This window comes from Sinohyriopsis cumingii, chromosome 4 (genome assembly GCF_028554795.1).
Source record: "Sinohyriopsis cumingii isolate HCF-2022 chromosome 4, ASM2855479v2, whole genome shotgun sequence".
NCBI classification, from domain to species: domain Eukaryota; kingdom Metazoa; phylum Mollusca; class Bivalvia; order Unionida; family Unionidae; genus Sinohyriopsis; species Sinohyriopsis cumingii.
In genome coordinates, this window is record NC_142964.1 from 128,504,894 (window position 1) to 128,527,883 (window position 22,990).

At 35.8% G+C, this 22,990-nt stretch overlaps 1 protein-coding gene across 2 annotated transcripts in view; it reads left to right on the forward strand.

Moving 5' to 3' along the window:
* The window catches only part of LOC149802081 (uncharacterized), a 91,011-nt gene that overhangs the window by 18,732 nt on the left and 49,289 nt on the right, over positions 1 to 22,990 (forward strand). For both annotated transcript variants that reach the window (XM_089956479.1, XM_089956480.1), the window contains exons 7-9: positions 7,250 to 7,308; positions 14,281 to 14,351; positions 19,028 to 19,170. In XM_089956479.1, coding sequence (XP_089812605.1) covers positions 7,250 to 7,308; positions 14,281 to 14,351; positions 19,028 to 19,170 — 273 coding nt within the window. The remainder of the gene's footprint in view (positions 1 to 7,249; positions 7,309 to 14,280; positions 14,352 to 19,027; positions 19,171 to 22,990) is intronic.

Sequence of the window (22,990 nt, forward strand, 5' to 3'; positions counted from 1 at the left end):
TATAAAATAAAGTGTTGATAACTCCGAAACTTTTAACTTAAATACTTGGCATGAATCAAAGGACTTGTATGGTCCCACTTGAAATAATTTTTTAAAATCTGCAACCAAAAATGGTTCAGCTTCATCTTTACTAGGCACCAGTGGAGGATGGTCAGCAGAGTTTGACATTACTTAACAGTTATGTCCCTCTGTCTCTCAGATATACCTGTATTACAAATGCTTTTTCAACTGTTTAGCATTTGATCTTCAGCAGATTTTTCAGTGCATTTTACAGTTATAATCCTTATTTTATCAACTTAGACTACCCTTGCTTGTTAAAACTTTAGAATCCAGTTATTTTTTAGACTTCAATAAAAGTCTTATTGACTAAAGCTTGACTTCTGGTCATAGAATGGAAGGTCTTATATGATTCTCATCTATCCACCATCTGTCTGTTAACACAAATTATCATTACTCGTCCTATGTTACTGTAAGAATTGTCATGAAACTATGCAGACATTCATGCCAAGGTCTCTTTGATGGTGCCCCACAGACATTAAATAAGTTCCTACTGTGGCATTCATTAAATTCGTTTTCCTTCTGAATGGATTTTTGTATAGACATGTGGTTCTCACCAAAAGACTTATTATTCTGTCTAGTAGTCCTGATTGAAAACGGTGCCAATCTGACATCTAACATGGTGGCCATATGAAAATCTTGTTACGGTTACTCCTTTTAAATGGATCGTCATATTCACACTGAGTTTTCACAAAAGAATTCTTGTTAGATAGCTCTTCATCTCCAAAAATCCTGTCTCAAGAATTCAAATATCACTACATCTGCAAAACATATATCAGAGTTGTTTCCTAAATAAAGACTTAGATTTCAGACATTATTTCTCCAGTATGCATTTGTTATATAATATGGAGCAATACAGGGCATCTCAGATATCTTCCTACCTATGTTGGCATGTAAAAGATGGAGAAAGCTTAATGAAAGATAAGAAAATAACATAACTATTGATAATCCTTGTTTTATATTGTCTTGACTTTCTGTTGTCCATAAACTGCTTGAGATTTTTAGACTGTAATATTTGATGGAGAATGTGCTATTTTCATTCATTTTCTCACAAGTTCTCAAAGTTATGCATGACAAACAGTTCTGAATGAACATTTATATGCCATATTTTCCATATGTTCTTGGATCCTGCTTTTGGACCTAAATGATTATCTGTCAAAATAACATTTTAATCTCCGGTCATATTTGGATGATGTTTTATAATAATTTTTTCCTGAACTTGTATTCGTAGACACATTCTGACTGACACATGGCATCTCATTTTCAAATAATGATCAATGTGTGTACATGAGAAAGTTTGCAAGTAGATTCTCGTGGGTCGGTGGTTCTTTTCAGGGTTGTCACTGGTTCTTCCTTCACCATTTAAATTTGCCACCATGTATAGCCTATCTTGTGCTGAAAATGACATTAAACTCTATAACAACATTTAAAAAAAAACTAGTGTTTGCTTGGCATTAAACTTTGCCGTTACTGAAACACATGAAGTTTGTTTCCATTGCTCATGCATTATCCTGTTGAATTTGTTAAATTAAAATGTATGTACTTGCCATAAAATTAAGCATATTATGATGCCATCTGTCCATCATTCACAATTTTGTTCTGCACATATGTCTACCATCTACAGTTACTACACTTTGTGTATGGCCTGTACTTGAGGGTTGGGAAGACTCCATAAGGTCAAAGGTCCAAATCACTAGCAAAAGGAAGAAAAATGGTTTGTGCACATTAACAAGAGTTACCACCATCTGAAGTTTCCAAACTTTGCTAGTGGTTTGCACTTGGGGTAAAGAAGAACCCTATGAACTTTGACGTCAAAAGGCCAGTGATGAAACACCAAGGAAGGTTACTGCAGCTGAAAGAAGAAAAATGGTTTCTGCACAATAACATTAGTTTTACATAACAGACGAAGTCCAAAATTTGTGGCTGACTTGCAGTTGAGCTAAAGATGGAGCCTGTCAGTTTGAAGTCGAAGGTCATGATTATTAGCTTGTGTTTGGGGCAGAGAAGAAGCCTGTTTGAAGGGAGAGTGTGTCAAACATCAAGTTAAATGTGACTTAAAAAAATGTGCCTTCCAAAAGCTTGTGGTAGATTTTCATCTTAGGTAAGCATGAAATATCAAAGTCACTGTGTCTAAAAGAAGGGAACTGCCTTTTGCATAATATCTTTAGGTCTGTATCATTTACCATTAGACTTGAACAATAGGAACAGGCCTATTGATTTTGGGGTCAAAAGATCAGTGCAATTGTAGTTTCTTGAAAGAAAAACTGGTCTTGTTGAATAATTTGTTGAAGACTTAAGTTCCTTGACAAAACTTTGTGAATGGCTTCAAGTTAGGAAACTGAAGAAACCTATAGATTCAGGGGTCTAAAGGTAGAGATCATTTTCATCTTGAGTCAGATAAAAAAAAATATCATTTCTGCAAATTAAGACTGCATAATGGGAACAGAAGTCAATGACATTGAGACAGATTGGTCATTAATTCTGGAGTCGACCATGCCCTACTAGTGCCTGCATAGAGGACTATTGAACATGATTCAGGCATATAACATGCTTTGCATATTTTTATTGGCTTCAGTATAATTGGTTGTCACATTATTGTGTTAAGTGACATTTCCAGAGGGATTCACCAGTGTATGCATTCAGTCTAAAGACATAGCTTGTAAAGGCAGTACAGTTGTATTTCATGTGTGTCAACTCCTTTGATCAGGCCATAAATTTGACACTTGATTCCTGTGGAGAGGCCCGTATTCAGTTAACTTTGGATACTTGTTTTGCAAATTTGACAACTCCCTGTGACCATGTCATACCTGTTGTATTGTAGTCACCCTTGAGATTACATAAATAGTATGATTCAAGTTCTGTGAGAGCCTAAGTTCACTTCCACAAGTAAATGAATTGGATATCATACTTTTGAGAACTTCAGTAATATAATGAAAAGGAAACCGTGCTGATGACAACGTTGAATTCGTTGAACCAGATGGTACTTTATAGTGACAGGATACTGTGAATCACAATGATGCAGGCTTTCCTTAAAAAAAATTCTCATAAAGTGATAACATTTGAATGTGTTAGAATTGTAGATTTTTAAGATCAGAGGTTAGTGAGAGATTACTTTTTGTTGATTCACTTGGAAAGCATAAAAGTCATGGCACAAATTATATGTATATTTGTGTGTTCTGTTGGATTGACATACTCATATAACAGGGCAAGTGATACCTAATTTTCACTGAAAGTCGTATTAACATGAAATTTCACTAGAAGACTTAACAAGATTTCTAGTTGATCCTGAATGCAAATGGTGCTGATCTAACCTCTTATATAGCAGCTGTCTTCAAAATGTATTTTATTACATCTCCTGGATGCATGACTTGAATCCACATGGAATTTATCACTCTAAATACTGTATTGATCAAACATGAGGCTTTGGCTTAAATGATGAGTACAGTTTTGAACAAGTGTCATGCATAATAAAAAAGTGATCTTGCATCTGATTGGCTGAGCTGGTCAGTACTTTTTTGAGTCATATTTTTTATTAAACTTGCTAACTAGGTTTATATATTAACATATATAACATGTTTTATTATGAGCAAGATCTGTGTATATTAATGAGGCAATATTGCACAAGATTGGTGACCACTTTAGACACTATTTTTCTGACCCAATTTTAATCAGTTGTTAAATAGGCTAATATTGTGAAGCCATTGGGTAAAATTTATTTTGACTGAGACTGAATATTTATAGCTGTATTTGCATCTGTATGGTTCTGGGTTTTATTTGCGATTTTAGAAACTGTTTTTATATGCTAAAATCAAGGCATATCATGTCTGTGTCCAATTTTGTTTCTTTTGAATGACTCGAGTTGTCCACAATTTACATTAACCAAACTTTGTGAAATGCTTGCACTTTGGGTAAGAAAGTACCATATTTCTGAGTCAAACCTCAAATAAGAAACCTGTGAATTTTGAGATCAAAAAATCAAAGCTCAGAGGTCACGGTCACTGACTAAAAGAAGGAAAAGTGGTTTCTGCACAATAACATATTCTGCACCATTTACAGTTACCAAAGTTTGTGGATGGCTTGTACTTGGGTTAAATAACCCTGTTGATTTCATTTTCAAAAGGCCAAAAACAGTGCGACTGAATGAAGAAAAGAATATTGCACAGTAACTTGAATTCTCCATAATATACCTGACTTTGTGGATAGCTTATTCATCAGGTAATGAAGAGTACAATTGATTTCAGGTTCAGAAAGTCAAAGATCAAGTTGGCATGGCTGAATGAAGAAAAATTGTTTCTGCACAGTAATTAGTGGTAATTGCATTTATATGGGAAAATACGAACAAGTTATTGGAAGTGCAGTATTAATCCATGTAAGTTCATATTTTCCCATACAAATGTAGTAACCTTTTTATTATGTACTTATTTTGTTTTCCCAACTAAAGCTTAATTATATAAAGGAATACACTACAAGAAACAAAGTAATTTAATTTGTGCTGTATTTCACAATGTATTCACAATGATAGACCACTCCAGTGGCCTAGTCGTTAGAGCATCCACCTCGGATGCGGGAAGTCATGGGTTCGATCCCCAGCTGAGTCATACCAAAGATTTACAAAAATGGTACTAACAGCTGCCTTGCTTGGTGCTCAGCATTAAGAGGTTAATATTAGGACTGGTTGTCCTGGTGTCAGGATAATGTGACTGGGTGGGACATCATGCTACATGACTGCAGCATGATGCCCCAGTGCTTGAGGAAATTCAAGATACATAAATGAAAGTATATATATTACCAGCTAAAGAAGACACGTTTATGCCCAGTCACTTGTATGCTCGCTGTTTGAGGGACTCCAGCTATGACCTGTATCATACATTGTATGTCTTCTATCGCTAACCTAACATTGTATCAACATAGTTAAACAGGGAAAATTACAAGCAGCCCATTGTGCCTTTAACGAGTAGAAATAATACTTTTTCATCATCTTTGTTATTGGCTCTGCAGCTCTTTGTTTCCTACCAGATCCTTCAGTTGCATATTTTCTCATTATGCGATAGCCCTTGGCCTCAAATATGCTTTCTGTGCTATTTTTATATACCCAAGAGAGCGCTGGTCATAGTCTGAACCATTCTGTTCATGAAAAATTACGAATATTTCTCCTAAATAACTGTTTCAATGATCAGAATGGTATTTTCAATGACTGCATCTCTCATGTTTGTTGTTGACATTGCAAATATCACATTCATTCATTTGCTTGTTTGAAAGTTTTATTTGTGACTCAGTTAACTTGTCGACATTGTTAAATTTATCATCTCTGCTTTCCAGTGGATAGAACAGCTTGTTTCATTCATCCACAAACAAATCTAACAAACCAAAAGTTAAAGCAAGTATTAATGAGTGTACATTGCAGAGTAGTTCCTAATACACTGTGCTATTTTTAGACACATGTGATGCAGTATGGAAAAATACTGAATGATTCTGACAATATAAAGTTATTGAGAAAAAAAATGAGCATAATAATGAGTACTCTTGTCTTTATAGGAATTTGATCATACTTAGTAAAAAGGTGAAATTTGTGCATAGCTTGTCAACACTAGCGATTTTTTTTGGATTATATTTGGATAATAATTGTTAAATTGTCTTATATTATCAAGATCTTGTTCTTACAACTATTCAGGCCTCTTTAATGAAATGGCTGACTGTTAATGTATATAATCAAGGTGAGTGATGTCAAGCCCACTTGAGTCTCTTGTTGTCACCTCATTATAGTACATCTACTTTGATATCATAGAAAAGAACCTGTTAAAGTCTTGTATGCCCTGTCACAGTTTGTAGTTTGGTATATGTGTGTGTACATGGTTTAACAGTATGTAGTTCAGTATGTGTGTGTGTACATGGTTTAACAGTTTGTAGTTTGCTGTGTGTGTGTGTGTGTACATGGTTTAACAGTTTGTAGTTTGCTATGTGTGTGTGTGTACATGGTTTAACAGTATGTAGTTCGCTATGTGTGTGTGTGTGTACATGGTTTAACAGTTTGTAGTTCGCTGTGTGTGTGTGTACATGGTTTAACAGTATGTAGTTCGCTATGTATGTGTGTTTGGTTTAACAGTATGTTTGGTGTGTGTGTGTGTGTGTGTACATGGTTTAACAGTATGTTCGGTATGTGTATGGTTTAACAGTATGTTTGGTGTGTGTGTACATGGTTTAACAGTATGTAGTTTGCTATGTGTGTGTGTGTACATGGTTTAACAGTATGTAGTTCGCTATGTGTGTGTGTGTATGTGGTTTAACAGTAAGTTCGGTATGTATGTGTGTATGGTTTACCAGTATGTATTTCGCTATGTGTGTGTGTGTACATGGTTTAACAGTTTGTAGTTCGCCATGTGTGTGTGTAGATGGTATAACAGTATGTAGTTCGGTATTATGTGTGTGTATGGTTTAACAGTATGTTTGGTATGCGTGTGTGTGTGTGTGTGTGTACATGGTTTAACAGTATGTCAGTACAGCACTGGCTGTATGGCATTGATTAAAAGGTAAGTTTTGCAGATGTAGAGATAAAATAGGCACAAAAGCTGTACTTAGTGAAGGGCCAGCATTTCATTGTCAATGTTTAGTCAAAATTTATTTTATGCATAATGTTTATAATGGTACCTGGAGACTGGTATAAACATTTAGAGGTGAATTGTGATATTGCTGATTTCACTCTGCTTTTATTTACCCTTCGGAATATGTATGAGGTGTTGTTGACACCAGTCAGGTATATTGCATGTACATAACTGTTTTGCCATATGAGCATATTCAGGTACAACATGCCTATCTTACGATAGCTGTCATCTCACTACTATAGTCTTTGAGGAAAGAAATGCACTTTTGGAGTTTAAGAAGTTGATTTCTTTTCTCACAGAGTGTGGTTCATGAAACAAAGCATGTTCTTTGGTTTCCTACTTGCACTTGAGTAATGTTGTATTACAAATTTACAAGTACTATATTGCACTGATTTCAGCAACATGTTGACCAGTTTTCCAGTTGACATGCAGTCCAGTATAAAACTAATTTTGACCAGCAAATATACAATAAAAATTGTGATATTATTTTTAAATGATATCTCTTTTTTATTGTACAGTGTAAGTAGTAGGAATAGATGGGATTGTTTCAGCCTACTAACACACCATGTAACTGTACTTCTGTCTTATTCCAGAATCCAGCAGATCTGTTACTGAAGTCTACATAGGTAACATACCATTTGAGTCCTCACAGGTAAGTCATTTTGCAGATACCTTCTATACTCACTTGTAAGTCAAGCCCAACTAGATGTGCTGCTTCATAATGTTCATGTGGGCCAGTTTGTTAGGTAAAATCAGCAGAACAAACAATATCGAACCTGATCCATTAGCACATTATGTGAAAGCAGTTTATGGTTTAGAGTTGGACTTGGGAATACACATGGTACTTTTAAGGTGATCACATGTGAAATGTTGAAGTATTGAAATATTTACATATTTAAATAGCTGAGGGGCTGAGCTGTTCAAAATCACAAAACAATGAATGGTGTGCCGTTTATAGCACTACGCTTGGTTTAATATATTTTCACAAGTATTGGTCATTACATACAGAAGAATGGGAAAAATATCCCGAATTGTTGATAAAATAACAGCTGAATAACTATTCCAAATTCATCAACTTGTATAGGCTGAAGATCATAGACTATTCTTATTAAATATGTACAGTGAAATCCTGCTTTACTATGACGTTCAGGGTCCACAGAGCGGGACCATACTATGCTATAAGCAAACAAGTCAGTGAACTGAAGGAAATGATGCATGCTGATCCCATATGCTCTACAAAAAAAGGGGGGGGTCATTGGAATGGGAATAAAATTACATTCTTCATTGGCACACTTAACATCTTAATGCATTGTAACGAGAAATATTGAAAACAGAGATTTAATATTTTAGTTTATTCCTAGACCCTTGCATTGGTACATATAGAGGATGTAAGTGTCTATAATAATAAGTGTTCTTTTGAAGTGATCTCATTTCATCTGTAAGAGTGAATCCATAATTCCACTCTAAATATGCACAGCGAAGTATACTATGTAGCCATATTGTCATTATATGTCTGAATTCATTGCACACACACAATTCGAAAAATTATGTAAGGAAACATGAAGCACATCTACGGTTCTGTACGTCTGCATGTGTAAGTCCCATGGGTCATTAAATGCTCTCTCTAAATATCATACTATAATTTTCTCTGGTATGAATCAGAATTATAGAAAAAAAACATTATTGAGAGCAAACCCCTGGTTTTTAACAAAAAGCTTGCTGAGATGCACATTAAATATCTTTGTTTTTTTGAAAATCTGATCAATTTTTAGCTGCTTTCTGATACTGAATTGCACTTGTTTAACACTGGGCTTAATCCTCGCCAGGGCTTCGCACTTCTGTATGTTTGTTTGAATGAGTACTGAAAGAATAATTGTTAATGATCCATCCAACCATTTTTTAGGGAATGGATGATATTATTCATTACTCAACTAATTGCATAATGATTGTCAGATAACACTGCCAACCCACTTGCACATGTTGTGGGCTTTCATTTTTTTGTTTTAAAAAAATGTTTTTGTAAATCATTGTCCATAATTTGAACAATCTTTAGCTGTGAGATTGACTTTGATGATTAGCAATTACTTAAAATAATTGAGTTGTAAATTCACATGAGAATCTTTGTTCCCACTACAACATTGATGCTTTATTGTGTTGGCCATTTGAATTGAAAACTATTTGTTGAATGTTAAGAAAATCGCAATCAAAATTGGTAACAGAAACTATGATGTATCGCTTGTTGTATTGTCGAAAACAGTAGGTAGGACCTGGAAATTTTAATCAACACTATGAAATATCAAATTTAAAAATAGGCTATAAAATGTTTTTACATTTTCTTTCCAAACGACATTCCTAGCACACTGCAGTTAACGATATGTAAGGAAATTTCAATGAAAATGTCACTCATGCTGAGTGGAAGCAGTACTTTAATAAATAAATACAAATTAAATAATTTTTTTATCAATTGAAATTTGTGTTCTAGTTCTATCTTTTAGTTCCTTTTAAGTGTAATTGTTATAAATGCAATGAGTCCTCTTGTAATTAAACGTAAAATGTGTCAGTCTACTGTAACAGCTATGTCCACGAGCATTTCTCTGCGAACTTAATTAAGAACCAACCGTGTTTTGATAACTTACTTCCGGAAGTATTTCTTGTATTGTTGCACTGAATTAAAATCTGGCCTCCTTTGTATTATCACTTTAATTATGTCTTTTGAATCAAATAAAGGAGGTGGAATAAAAGAAAAGTTAAAGGGCACGAAAATCCTTCAAACTTAAAATCTAGCGGCCCTGGTCGTATGTCGGGTGAACTCACTTCATTTGAGCAATCGAACACTTATAAATGTTATTGTGTATGTAACATGAACTACCTTAAATTAACCAACTCTTTAATAACTGTGATCAAAGATAACAAGGCAGCCAAGTGAAATGAATACTTCGTAAAATAAAGAGCTTGATTTCACAGATATGGACCATTGTGGGCAAGCGAGTTTCATTGAATTCTTGAACTGGCATTTATAGATATCCTCAAGGATGATAAGTTTCATTATTAATTACAGTTAATTAATTCACAACATCAATATTGTACTAATTGAGCAATACAAAAATTGAGTTTCAACGTAGATGATTTTCTGATGAAATAAATGTTCCATGTGTTTGAAAAAAGGAATCTTGTTTGGTGGTGTATCAACAGTTAGTCTAGTTCCCTGCTCTGTGGACTCCTGATTTGGCAGGATAATATTAAACACACCTACAGGAACCAGATTCATAAAGAAAGCAAAAAGCAGTGATGTAATACACAGATTTTTTTCACGTACATGTGATGGTTGTTGAAACCAGTTGGAACGATCTTTCATATGTTGGACATTTTGAAAATAAATGTTATTTAAAAAAGAATAACAAACAACTTCAGTAGAAAAAGCGTGTTATTAAAAATTATTATCGACGTGATTGTAAAATGAGGATTCAATCAATAAACATCCCAGTTTCCTAATGCTGCTCCTCCTCAATGGTTTTCTCGATGTCAAAGCGATTTAAAAAAAAATTGGAGGACCCTCTATAACTAACACCTTGCTTATAGTGCAGTCTTTGTTTGTGGACCTCATGAGTTACCGAGGGAGAGTTGTATAATGATGTCTATAACGGGGTTTCACTGTAAAGAAAAGAGTATGTGTTAGTGAATAAAATGTTCTTTAGTGTGATAGATTTATTGAGATTAACAGAATATCTCCGTGGTTGATTTACAGCATTTCATAATTAGATGAAAATATTGCAAGGTCTCGTATACCTTTTGTTGGCTTTATTATTTTCTTTAACAGGATTGTGATTTTTGTTAAAAATTTGGGTTGTTGTTATGGGTTTAATACCATTTTGCAGCACATATTAAGCTGAACATGACAACCAGTATATTTTTTGGAGGAAGAACCCTGGGAAGAATCACCGGCTCACATATCCATGTTGGCCGAGCTGACACTTGAACCAGCACTGGCAGGGGTGAGATGTCAGTGATCTCCAAGGGTGATCACCTTAGAGTACTTGGTCATATGGCGTCCTTATTAAAACTCTGTTAGCAATTATTAATAAGAGGCAGTTACATTTTGTGAATTTTAGTCCCTTCTGCCCCAGAGTTCATAGTGCAGTGATGTACCTTGGTAAGAAGTGACATCATTTCAAGCTTTGCAGTAAGATTTGATTTTGACTTTTCTTAAGTAAATGCATTTTTTCTTTTTATGCCCAGAGATGAAGTATATTATGTTATTATATTATCCATCTGTTCCCTGTTTCATTTACCATTACCAAACTTAGTGGATGGCTTGCGTTTGGGGGCAAGAAATAAGCCATTTGATATCAGGGGTCCAAAAGTCAAAGGTCAGGGATACTGTGACTGAAAGAAGAAAGATGATTTCTGTATAGTAACTTGAATTAACACATCACAGACCTGGACCAAACATTGTTAATCAGTTGTGGTAAGGAAGAACCCTGTTGATTTGGGGATTAAAATGTCAGATGTAAATGCCACTTACTAATGGAAGAATTTTTTGACACAGTAAATTTAGTTCTTCATCATAAACATAGACTGAACTCAGTGGATGGCATGTCCTTTGTTTGAGGTAGAATCCAATTGATTTTGGAATGAATGGGTCAAAGGTCAAGGTTAATGATGTTGGAAGATAAGTATTAGTTTCAGATGCAGAATTTTTGTGGTATTAAACATTTTGAGTATGAAAAAGCCTATTGATTTTGGAGTTAAAAGGTCAGAGATTGAGGTCATTGTAATTGAAACAAGAAAAATGGTTCTTCATCACAAACATGAACTAAACTTTTGGATGACTTGCTCTTGGAGCTTACGTATTTTATCATATTTCATTAAAAAAGTTGATGGCATTCTGACATTTCAAGGGCAAAGGTCTTATGGAAAACAAACTGCTTTTGACAAGCCATTTTTATTAAATGTAAAATGAAAAGAAAATTAGATGTTTACCAATTTTTTTCTTGTTAACAGTGTTTTCAGGGATAGTTTCTTACTCTCTTTTCCACAATTCATGATTTTCCCAATGCATAGGATGCCACCATATTTGTTACCTCTTCACCTGGGAAGGCAGTAACAGACAGTGTTTTGATGTGGCTTAGTCCATTCAGGTCATGTATCAGGTTGTTTGAAAGTGACTGAAAGTTTTGGTAGATTTTAGTAAGATTTGATATAATTTTGGATTTAATTTGATTTCATGATAGAAAAATGTCTTGCGGTATCTTGTATTATCTTGCAATATTGTGCTAGTATATTTTACAGTAGTTAAAAGTGGTAGGTTCCTGGAAAAGGTTGCACAAATTTGAAAACTTTAGAAACTTTTTCTGGTATATCTCCATAATCAAAATTCATTTTTATTATTTGTTATATAGTTGACCATAATTGTTCTGTGTAGATTTTATTTTCAATGAATTTAAAATTTTTTTGCAGCAGCTAGACAGTAGACCAATGTATTGGAGATTGACTGGATTTTATTGATATTTTACTATGTTGATCATGGCAGCTTTCATTGCCATATCTTTAAAATAGCACTGTAGATTGGAAGAAATATTTGGATTAACATTCACTGAGTGCATTTATTCAAGGCACACATACCAAAACTGCCATATTTCCAGATAGTGTTTGGGTGGGGTTGAGTCTCAAAAGGTGTATTTTGAAGTCCCAAGTTGGGGTCAGTGCATGTGAACAAAAATGGGGAAGTTGTCCAATTGAGAATAAGCTTACTGTCGTAAATTATTGCAAAATAACTTGTCTGTATTGTTCAAAGCAATTAATGTACTTGCAAAGAAGAAAATAGTTGGTAGACTTATTATTGTCAAATATCTTCAGCATATATGCAAACACTGACATGGTCACAACCACATTGTCATTAAATAAAAACATACACCAAGTTTCTGTCCTTAAACTCATTTGGATGGCAAAATATAGGCTTAATTAGATGCAGTCTTTGCTACTGTCAGTAGCTCAGTTTGAAGGTAATCCAAATGTCATTAGTGTTCATTACTACACTCCCTTGAGACTGGATGGTACTGTCATTAAAAACTTACCTGCTGGGTTCTATGAGCGAATCCTGGTCAGAACTGAGTTGGTCTGGATGACCGTACCATTAACATTGTCAAAACTGATGAAGTCTGAACACAAGATATGCTTGTCTTGATAGAAAAATGACTACATTACATTTGGGACTGATCATTTCAGTGGCTGAAATGGGGTGGGGCATAATATCTTTAAGTTTAATGGGGGGGGGGGGGCTTTACATGTAACACAGCAGAAAAAAATGCCACTGTTCAGTACGTATGTTATCATTATCAACACAAATCAACACAAGCATGTCTTACTGTCTGTTTCATGGCTAAAATCATCCTGAAAAACATAGGTTAGTAGTCATTAATTAATTAACAAGATTAAGATGCCAATAAAGAAGATCTGATCTGAATGTTCAGTTCAATGTGTTGAATATGTTACATACAGGTGGTGCTCCTACTTTGACAGACACACAGGAATGACATATGCCGATAAGTTGTTTGCAGTATGTGCAAGTAAACCCCTCCCCCTTTTTGCAGGCTGGTGTGTTTCACTAAGTAAAACTCTATCAGCCAGGAGTAATTTATTTTGTTTGGCTTTGCTGATAGCTAATTGCTTCCTGAATCATATTAAAAAATAAATCACACTTGAACACAATTCCATCATTTTGCATTTTATACATGGAGTCAAATCTGACTTCAAAGAAATATTGCTGCTCTTCACAAACTTGCCAATAATCTTTAAAACATAAGGCTTAAACATTCTCATTCAAGGCAATTATACATAATAGCTTTTGTTCTTTAACATGCATATAGCATCTCTTTGAATTACTTATAATATTTTATTCCATTTAATGAATTTTACCTCTGCAAATTCACAGTGGGTTCAACCATTGCAGTCTTCAAAACACTGAAGACACTAGCTGTAATATGCTAAATTGTGGTTTATACCTGACCTCTTTGCCACTGTTTAAACTGTCCAAAGGATAATGTTACATCAGCTCTAGTAAAGACTGTTTACCATTTGTACATGCTATATGCTGTGTGCATATACTGGGGCCCCGAGTGGTCGAGTGGTCTAAAGCGCTGTCCGTTACAGATCACTGCCATCTCACCTCTGTCTGTGTGGGGTCGAGTCTAGGATTCAGCCAGTGTGGGTATGTGAGAAAGCTTGCCAGTAGCTTCTCATGGGTTGGTGGTTCTTTCTGGGGTTTTCCCGGGTTCTTCCTCCACCATTAATACTGGCCGCTATGCATACCATACCATGTGCTGAACAATGGTGTTAAACCCCACAACAATAACAGCATGCATATACTGAAGTGGGTTTTGTTGAAGATTACTGAAATTCATGTTTTTTTAAACACGACCATGTTATGAGTTTGGGAGTAAAAAAATCATGTTTTATGGGATTTGGGAGTAAAAAAATTCATATTTTTGCATGACATGCAGTGTTATGGCAGGTATGACATGTACATTTCTGTTAATTTTCTTTCAGCTTTTTTTTCTTCTTTGATGGTAGTATAAATTGTTTTGTATAAATATTTTATGTGTTCTTTTGTCTTTTTGAATTTCAGGATGAATTGGAAAAACTCTTGTCTCCATTCCAAATAAAGGAACTGCGAGTAAAAAGGGAAATCAATAAAATGTAAGTTTTAGATTGCTTTAAATGTGGAGTTTAAGACTTAGTCTGGTATCCCTAATTTTATCTTTCTTTTAGTATTTTTAAACAAAAGGAAAGGTTTTATCTTCTGGAGCCACCAAATTTCCTGTCTTCCATTCCCATTTGACTATAATTTCCATATGCTGGAATGGATATTAGATAATAACAGAGAACTTAAATCAGTTTACCTTTATTTGAATAATTTGTTGCAGATTACAAGTTTGACAGGAGTGCTCAGGTAGTTTCATGTTATGAACATTGTGAAATCAGCTCTCTGTTTGGTTCATGGAAATGCAGATGTTGGTAGACATTTGTCTGTTTGGTTCATGGAAATGCAGATGTTGATAGACATTTGTCTGTTTGGTTCATGGAAATGCAGATGTTAGTAGACATTTGTCTGTTTGGTTCATGGAAATGCAGATGTTAGTAGACATTTGTCTGTTTGGTTCATGGAAATGCAGATGTTGATGGACATTTGTTTGGTTCATGGAAATGCAGATGTTAATAACATTTGTCTATTTGGTTCATGGAAATGCAGATGTTGGTAGATGTTTGTCTGTTTGGTTCATGGAAATGCAGATGTTGCTAACATTTGTGTGTTTGGTTCATGGAAATGAAGATGTTGATGGACATTTGTCTGTTTGGTTCATGGAAATGCAGATTTTGAAAGACATTTGTCTGTTTGGTTAATGGAAATGCAGATGTTGATAACATTTGTTTGGTTCATGGAAATGCAGATGTTGATAACATTTGTCTGTTTGGTTCATGGAAAAGCAGGTGTTGATAACATTTGTCTGTTTGGTTCATGAAAATGCAGATGTTGATAGACATGTGTCTGTTTGGTTCATGGAAATGCAGATGTTGATAGACATGTGTCTGTTTGGTTCATGGAAATGCAGATGTTAACATTTGTTAGTTTGGTTCATGGAAATGCAGATGTTGATAGACATTTGTCTGTTTGGTTCATGGAAATGCAGATGTTGATAGACATATGTCTGTTTGGTTCATGGAAATGCAGATGTTGATAGATATGTGTCCGTTTGGTTCATGGAAATGCAGATGTTGATAACATTTGTCTGTTTGGTTCATGGAAATGCAGACGTTGATAACATTTGTCAGTTTGGTTCATGGAAATGCAGATGTTGGTAGATGTTTGTCTGTTTGGTTCATGGAATTGCAGATGTTGATAACATTTGTCCGTTTGGTTCATGGAGATGCAGATGTTGATAACATTTGTTAGTTTGGTTCATGGAAATGCAGATGTTGATAGAGATGTGTCTGTTTGGTTCATGGAAATGCAGATGTTAACATTTGTTTGCTTCATGGAAATGCAGATGTTGATAGACATGTGTCTGTTTGGTTCATGGAAATGCAAATGTTGATAGACATTTGTCTGTTTGGTTCATGATGATGTTGATGGACATTTGTCAGTTTGGTTCATGGAAATGCAGATGTTGATAGACATGTGTCTGTTTGGTTCATGGAAATGCAGATGTTGATAGATATGTGTCTGTTTGGTTCATGGAAATGCAGATGTTGATAACATTTGTATGTTTGGTTCATGGAAATGCAGATGTTGGTAGATGTTTGTCTGTTTGGTTCATGGAAATGCAGATGTTGATAACATCTGTCTGTTTGGTTCATGGAAATGAAGATGTTGATGGACATTTGTCTGTTTGGTTCATGGAATTGCAGATGTTGATAACATTTGTCTGTTTGGTTCATGGAAATGCAGATGTTGATAACATTTGTCTGTTTGGTTCATGGAAATGCAGATGTTGGTAGATGTTTGTCTGTTTGGTTCATCGAATTGCAGATGTTGATAACATTTGTCGATTTGGTTCATGGAAATGCAGATGTTGATAACATTTGTCTGTTTGGTTCATGGAAATGCAGATGTTGATAGATGTTTGTTAGCGTATAGCAATATATGGTAGATGAGTGTAAATGGTCTTGTCAAAGATACTATCATCATGCACAAGGAAAACATTGCTGATATTTCTTTAATTCTGAGCTTAGTCAGCGCCGTGAAGAAATCACAGTACATACACAGCTGAGTGAGAAGGAACAGCTTGATAGAGATGCAAGCCATGAAGAAATCACAGTATGTACAGAGCTGAGTGAGAAGGAACAGCTTGATAGAGACGCAGGCCATGAAGAAATCACAGTGCATACAGAGCTGAGTGAGAAGGAACAGCTTGATAGAGATGCAAGCCATGAAGAAATCACAGTACATACAGAGCTGAGTGAGAAGGAACAGCTTGATAGAGATGCAGGCCATGAAAAAGAATGAAGAAAGAGAAAGCTATCAGAAAGAAGATCTAAACTGAAGAAAAAAAATCCCCATTGAATTAGACAATCAAGAAGAGTTTCAGAAGGCTTCTTATTTGTTTGCAGAGGCTAGTGAAAGAATGACTTCTGCAGTAAAGGAAAAGAACTTTAAGGAAATCAGTGTAGCCAGTGGATTTTGAAGGTGGAAAAATCAAAACTACACAAATCAACAGAAGTATTATAAAAGTGTAGACAGCAATGAAAAATTGATGAGAAGAAAAAGAAGACTGATGGATGATATGCAAGTAGAATTTAGTATTCCATAGGGATTAGTTCTGCCATGAAAATATAGTTCTTCAAAAAGAAACATACCAGCCTGAACTTTTAAGGCAGTTAGTATCTTTATCAAGGCTATATGTGGGCCTGGTAAATAAAAACACCTGTTGATTTTTCAATCATAAATTTGTGAGTGTTTTATATTTCTTATACCTAATGCTCATTTTCTCTACTTATAATAAAAGTTTCCAGACTTTTTCACACAGTATTGGTGGAAAGTCTGTTAAATGCTATTTTGAGGCATACAGAGAACATTTGCAGAGGCCGTAATAGGCTTTTCGTATCAATTAAAACTAGAAATCAAGACATGCTGTGTCCTTTTGCCTAGATGGGTTCAGTAGATCAGTATTCTCTGATCTCATGTAATCAGGCATGACTTAAAGAAGATTTCAGCTCAAGAAATACAAGTGATTTACACAAGCCTGGTCTTTAAACATTGTATTTCAATTCAAGTCATAGTGGAGACATTTGTCTGGCATGATAAGTCTCCTTTCTCCGGTTTCTGTTTGCATGATATGACCATGCAGAGAAGAGAACTGAACTTTATCAAAGTACTGGTAGCTGTTCATGCCCCATTCATGATAGCACAACATTAGTCACTGGCATGACGTAACATTTGCTGGATTTACCTAGAGGAAAAAAGATAGAAAGTAAGACAACAACCAGGTGTGGGTACCACAGGGATCACCCTTGCTGTGTGTTAAAGTATCACCTATTTTGTGCTAATCTTATGTTTGGAGAGTTTCACCCATCCGATGTGCACCAATCATGCCTGTACAGGGTGATGAAGGTAGGGATTGGATGCTCCAGGTTTTCCATCTCTTTCCTCCTCATTTTTATGTGGTCAAGCAATGTATTTGATGTAGAAAGCACATTTTTTGGTAAATTATATTTCCCTGAAAATACTTACCTGAGCACATTACTGTTATATTCTCACACTCTTTCCTGCAAATAGAATCATCAAGTCCCAGGTGTTACTCAAGTTGAGTGTCTGTCTATGGATCAAGAGAGATGATCTGTAAGTTACTTCCCTTACATCAGTGTGTAATATAGACATGCAGGTGTTTTTAATCTTTTGTGGTAGGGCTCGATTCCAGAGGTAGCAGAAGGTAATTCATAATGTTAATGTGTTTAAGCATTTTCAGAGAAATAGAATTTACCAAAAAAATTCTTTTCTTTGCATAGTAATAAGTTTTTTTCTAATGTTGATTTTTTGAAAACACATTTCTTGTAAAAACCATGTTCAAGTTAATTAATCCATTTTTGAAATTTGTATTAAAAAAATCAAAAGCAAGTTTGATATGTTTGGTGCAATTTAGTTTGTTGCTGGTATTGTCATTTGTCATTTTTTGTTATCACCTATGTTGTGCATTATTTTGATGAAATTTCATATATTCAGTGCCATTACTCAATTGTTTTTCGAAATTTATATTTTGCATTTTCGCTTTTAATAAAAATACCCAGAAATGCTTTCTTTTAAACACCTAAATATTCATTTACCAAGTGTAAAGAAGCTAATCATATTCACAAAAACACCCTGTGTGTTCTAATTTAAATTTGTGTGAAAGCCATATGACTTTGTAGACCACAAATTAAACTTCACTTTTAAAGATCTCTGATGACTTTGATTATGATCAGGAAACTATGCATATTAATTTTAGCTTATCTTTGGAAAGAATTTTTATAGGACTATATTAAACTAAGCAAAATCTTGCGATGTAGGGTTTGGAAGATAATTTAAGTAGGTTGTGTTCTTACAGTTTTAAATTGCGATACAAAAGTTAGGTCATTGTTGTGTTTCAACTAATATAAACTTTATACCATTACATTTTTTTAATGCTTGTTTCGATACATCAATTTTCAAATGATCAACAGCATTATATAACCTATAATTACCCCGCTAATTACATGTATGCACACCTGGAATCAACAAAGAAAGCCTGGTTGGCAAGGGATTAATGTTTTTTGAAACACTTTATTTGCATGTGTGTTTGGATTATACAGCATCATTAGTTGTTATCCTTCTTGTTACTCCAATTTTTTGTTATTGACAGGTATGCTTTTGCAACTTTTCTGGACATTGAGTGTGCCAGGACTTGTTGCCAACAGATGAATGAATATATATGGAAGGGCCGCAACCTGAATGTCAGACTTGCCCAGGAACGAAAGGAGTACAAGGATGACAGCACTGATGCAGGTAAAACTCATTCTGCAGGAAAGTATGAGTGTAATTATATTCCTCATTTTGTAGATCACTTGAATGACATGCTCATATCTGGCATACATTATTCTCTTTGCCTGCTGCTTTCAAAAGTGCAAAACAGCTAAAAAAAATTGAACAGCAAATTGGTCTAGCAGCACTTATAAATAGGTATGTAAATAGGCCTCAGCAGGAACATGTCTTCTTCAAAAGAATTCCCCAGTCACATTAAAATTGCTTTGCAGTGAACAGTTTAGCTGGTCCATCCATTTTGTCGCCCACGCCAACAACCAGGCCATGCATCCAACAAAAGCTGAGCCAGCTGCCTAGCCAGTAGCGAAGACTTCCATCCAGGTTATAGATGAGCAAACTGGCCAACAAATGTAAGACTGCAAGACACACCATGGCACCTCTGTCCGGTCGCCAATGCAACTGCTGTCTCAAATCTGTACAGCTTATCTCTTGGGGTGATATTAAACAGTACACAGGAATGATAGCACAGCCTTATCACTGCCCCCTGTCATGTTTTATTCTGATGTTGACAATACCCAATCAGGACAACCACCACAGTGGGTACAGGGTAATCTTGATGACTGAATGTATGCCGATCCTACAGTGGAGCATGAGGAATACAGTTTAAAGTGGTTATGGAGGAAACATACAAAAAGCCTTTGTGTGACAACCGAACCCATTCAACTACAAGCCAGGCCTATAAGGTCAAGACTTCATCGCATTTGGAAGATGAAGACAAATAGCCATCCTTACATCTTTAAGATATTGTTAATGAAATTTGTTTTCTCAGCACATGCATTGCACACTTTTGCAAATGTTAAGCTCATATCTACCATCTTTGGACAGAAACCTTGAAGCGGTCAACATGACCAACCCGCTCTTATAAAAAGTGAACAGAATTGTAATATATGCCACCTCCAAGTTGCTTTCTTATGCTATATTTGGCTTAGGTAGTGATTATGTTAAGGACTCCACAGTCCACATTGCCAAGGTGATTGACAGCTTTAGCTAACCTGGATCTCATTGAGAAAGATGCCTACCTGCATTTGTTTGCTGTTCAGTCTCATCATGCCTTGGTTCTGTTGTTGGCATCATAGCAACATCACAAAAGCTGCATCTACATACAGCTCACCTTGCTGCCTGTACCTGCTTTCAGGCTGAACCAGCCACAGCTGCGCTGAATAGATGATCACAGGCAAAAAGCCAAAAGCCAAAATAACGTTTTAAGTGAGCAAGCACCAAGCCTCCTTACAAATGATGTTAACTTGCATCCCTGTCCACACATAGATGACTTTTTTGTGGGTGCCAGACTCCATTTTTTTTTATGACTTTGTGGATCAGATTGTTACTGAAAATGAATGGGCCAACCAGGTTGTTTTGGAATGGGTTGGATTTCATTTATCCACCACTCCCTTACTGTATTCTTCCATAATAGACTTGCTGTCTGATCAGGACAAGGCAGGAATTTTACTGAAGTAGATTGGAGATAGTTTGTAAGTCGAACTCTCTGGGTTTTACTCAGGCCATTTCTGGTACCCAAGACAACTGGGAATCTCAGACCAGTCATAGACTGCAGCCAGCTTAACAAGTTCATAGCTGATCTGAAGTTCAAAATGGAGAAAGCAGGATCAGTTAGACTTTCAGGAAGTGATGAATTTTGCAGCCATTACAGACTTAATTGATGCTGTAAAGCACACTATTGCACAAGTTCCTTTGGTTTCCAAGGAACCATTTATCAAATTTGTGCTCTCCATTCAGCCTCAGTATCAACCCATGGGCTTTCACCTTGATCAAATGTGTTTTCTTCTCTTGTCAGCAGTGATGGACATTTCAGCAGAACACACAAAACTGAGCTTTCCATTTTGAGTTGCTTAGGGTTTATCATCCATTGGGACAAGTCAGACCACACTCCATGCCATTTTGTCCACTTGGACATGGAATTTTATATAAATCTTGTTGTTTGCCTCCCTCAGTATGCAAGGAACAAATTGTCAAGCTCACAGAGTTGATTTCCCACAGGGAGTGAACCTCGGCAAGAGAGTTGTTTTGTCTCCTTGGACTACTCAGCACTATAGATGATTTAATTCTTCTCTCCTGCCTTTTTATGTGCCCTTTGTGTCCTGCTATCCCAGTCGCAAACCTTTTCCAGTTGACTAGATAAAAATTCCTGATCACAAGCAGACCTTATCTGCATCATATCTATCCATCTGCCTGTCTATCTGTGTATCTAATGTACTCTAGTATGATGAATGTAATGTAACCTCTCAAAGCGCAGTTTGATCTGACTGTCAACATGTCACCTCTTCAGGTGGATTTGACTTGCAAAATACACCTAGACTGTTATGAAGGTAGAAGAGAAATTGGCTTTTTGTAGCCCGAACAAGGTATACTTATAGTCAAGTCAACTTATAATCGAGTATGTAAGATATATTTGGGTCATGACTATGATTGTCAGACATATTAGTCAGTTCTGAATTTAATAGACCAAATTGCTCACCCTGTTTCCCAAGTGGAATTTATCATGGGTACTGACATGGTTCAAATTCAAATTGGGTTGAGCCCTTAGCCAGCGCCTCCCTGAAGCTGCTGTAATATTAAATGTGTTTCTTAATAGTTATGGTTTCAGCATGCATAGTCAATGAGTTGCATGCCCATTTTGTTGGACTATTTACAGTTTGATCAGATGGATTCATGTCCTGATGATACAGCAAGGCTTCACAGCAAAGAACAGACTGCCATCAATGGGTAGTCTAATGGTGGTCATTTCATCTCCTATCCTACATTAATGACCCTAAGGAGGCAGTGATGAAGGACCCAGTAAGTGCACTCAAACACTAGGTACAGCATATACAAATGTGCCAATAACCTTGGCAACGTCTCTTCTGTTGAAGTCAGGGAAAAGTGGCAGTAATGAGTGATATGCTCAGAGTGCTTCAAAGGTCAGATGAAAATTCAGCTTATGAAATCAGAGATATCCATGCAAGCCATGCTTTTTTATTGCAGAATGGCAATCTAGTAAATGCAGTTCACTGGCACATAACAGTTCAGCGTTCTCAGGCTTCTGTTTGTGTTAGTTGAATTGGGGAGGTCTGGTTCATGCAGGTCAGACCATCACCAGACCAGTTTAAAGTTAGCACAGGCTTAACACAGTTGTAGAACAGTGATGAACTTGATTTGCCTTGTGAGCTACTTGGTGTGTATGTGATTTGGATTTTTAATGTAGCTTTAACAATTTTTCAGTCATATCGCTACGACGTCTGCAGTGTGGCAGTCTATTTTGATGTCTATCACAGGGCATAATGCTGCAGACATGTAGCATGCTGTCCCACCCAGTCACATTATCCTGCCACCAGGCCGACCATTCCTAACACTAACCTTTTAATGCTGAGCGCCAAGCGAGGCAGCTGTTAGTACCATTTTTATAAGTCTTTGGTATAACTCGGCCAGGGATCGAACCCACAACCTCCCGCATCTGAGGCGGACACACTAACCACTAGGCCACCGGAGTGGTGAGTAAAATCATCTGATTTCCTTTACTTTGATGCAGGTACTGTCATCTTTGGAAAATGGAATGAAAGTAAACACATACTAAGCAGGTATTAATAATTACTATCCAACAAAATAGAGCAATTTGAATCTTAAGTTGAATGAAATTTGTGTACAAATGGTTACCCATAACAAAATCCTGTTATTGATGGTTAACAGTTTGCAGAGGAATGAACATATTCAAGTCATATGTCATGAAGTCAGTTCATGTCTGCAGTTATTAAGTAAGAGAAGGCCATAACTGTCAACTAAACATAAG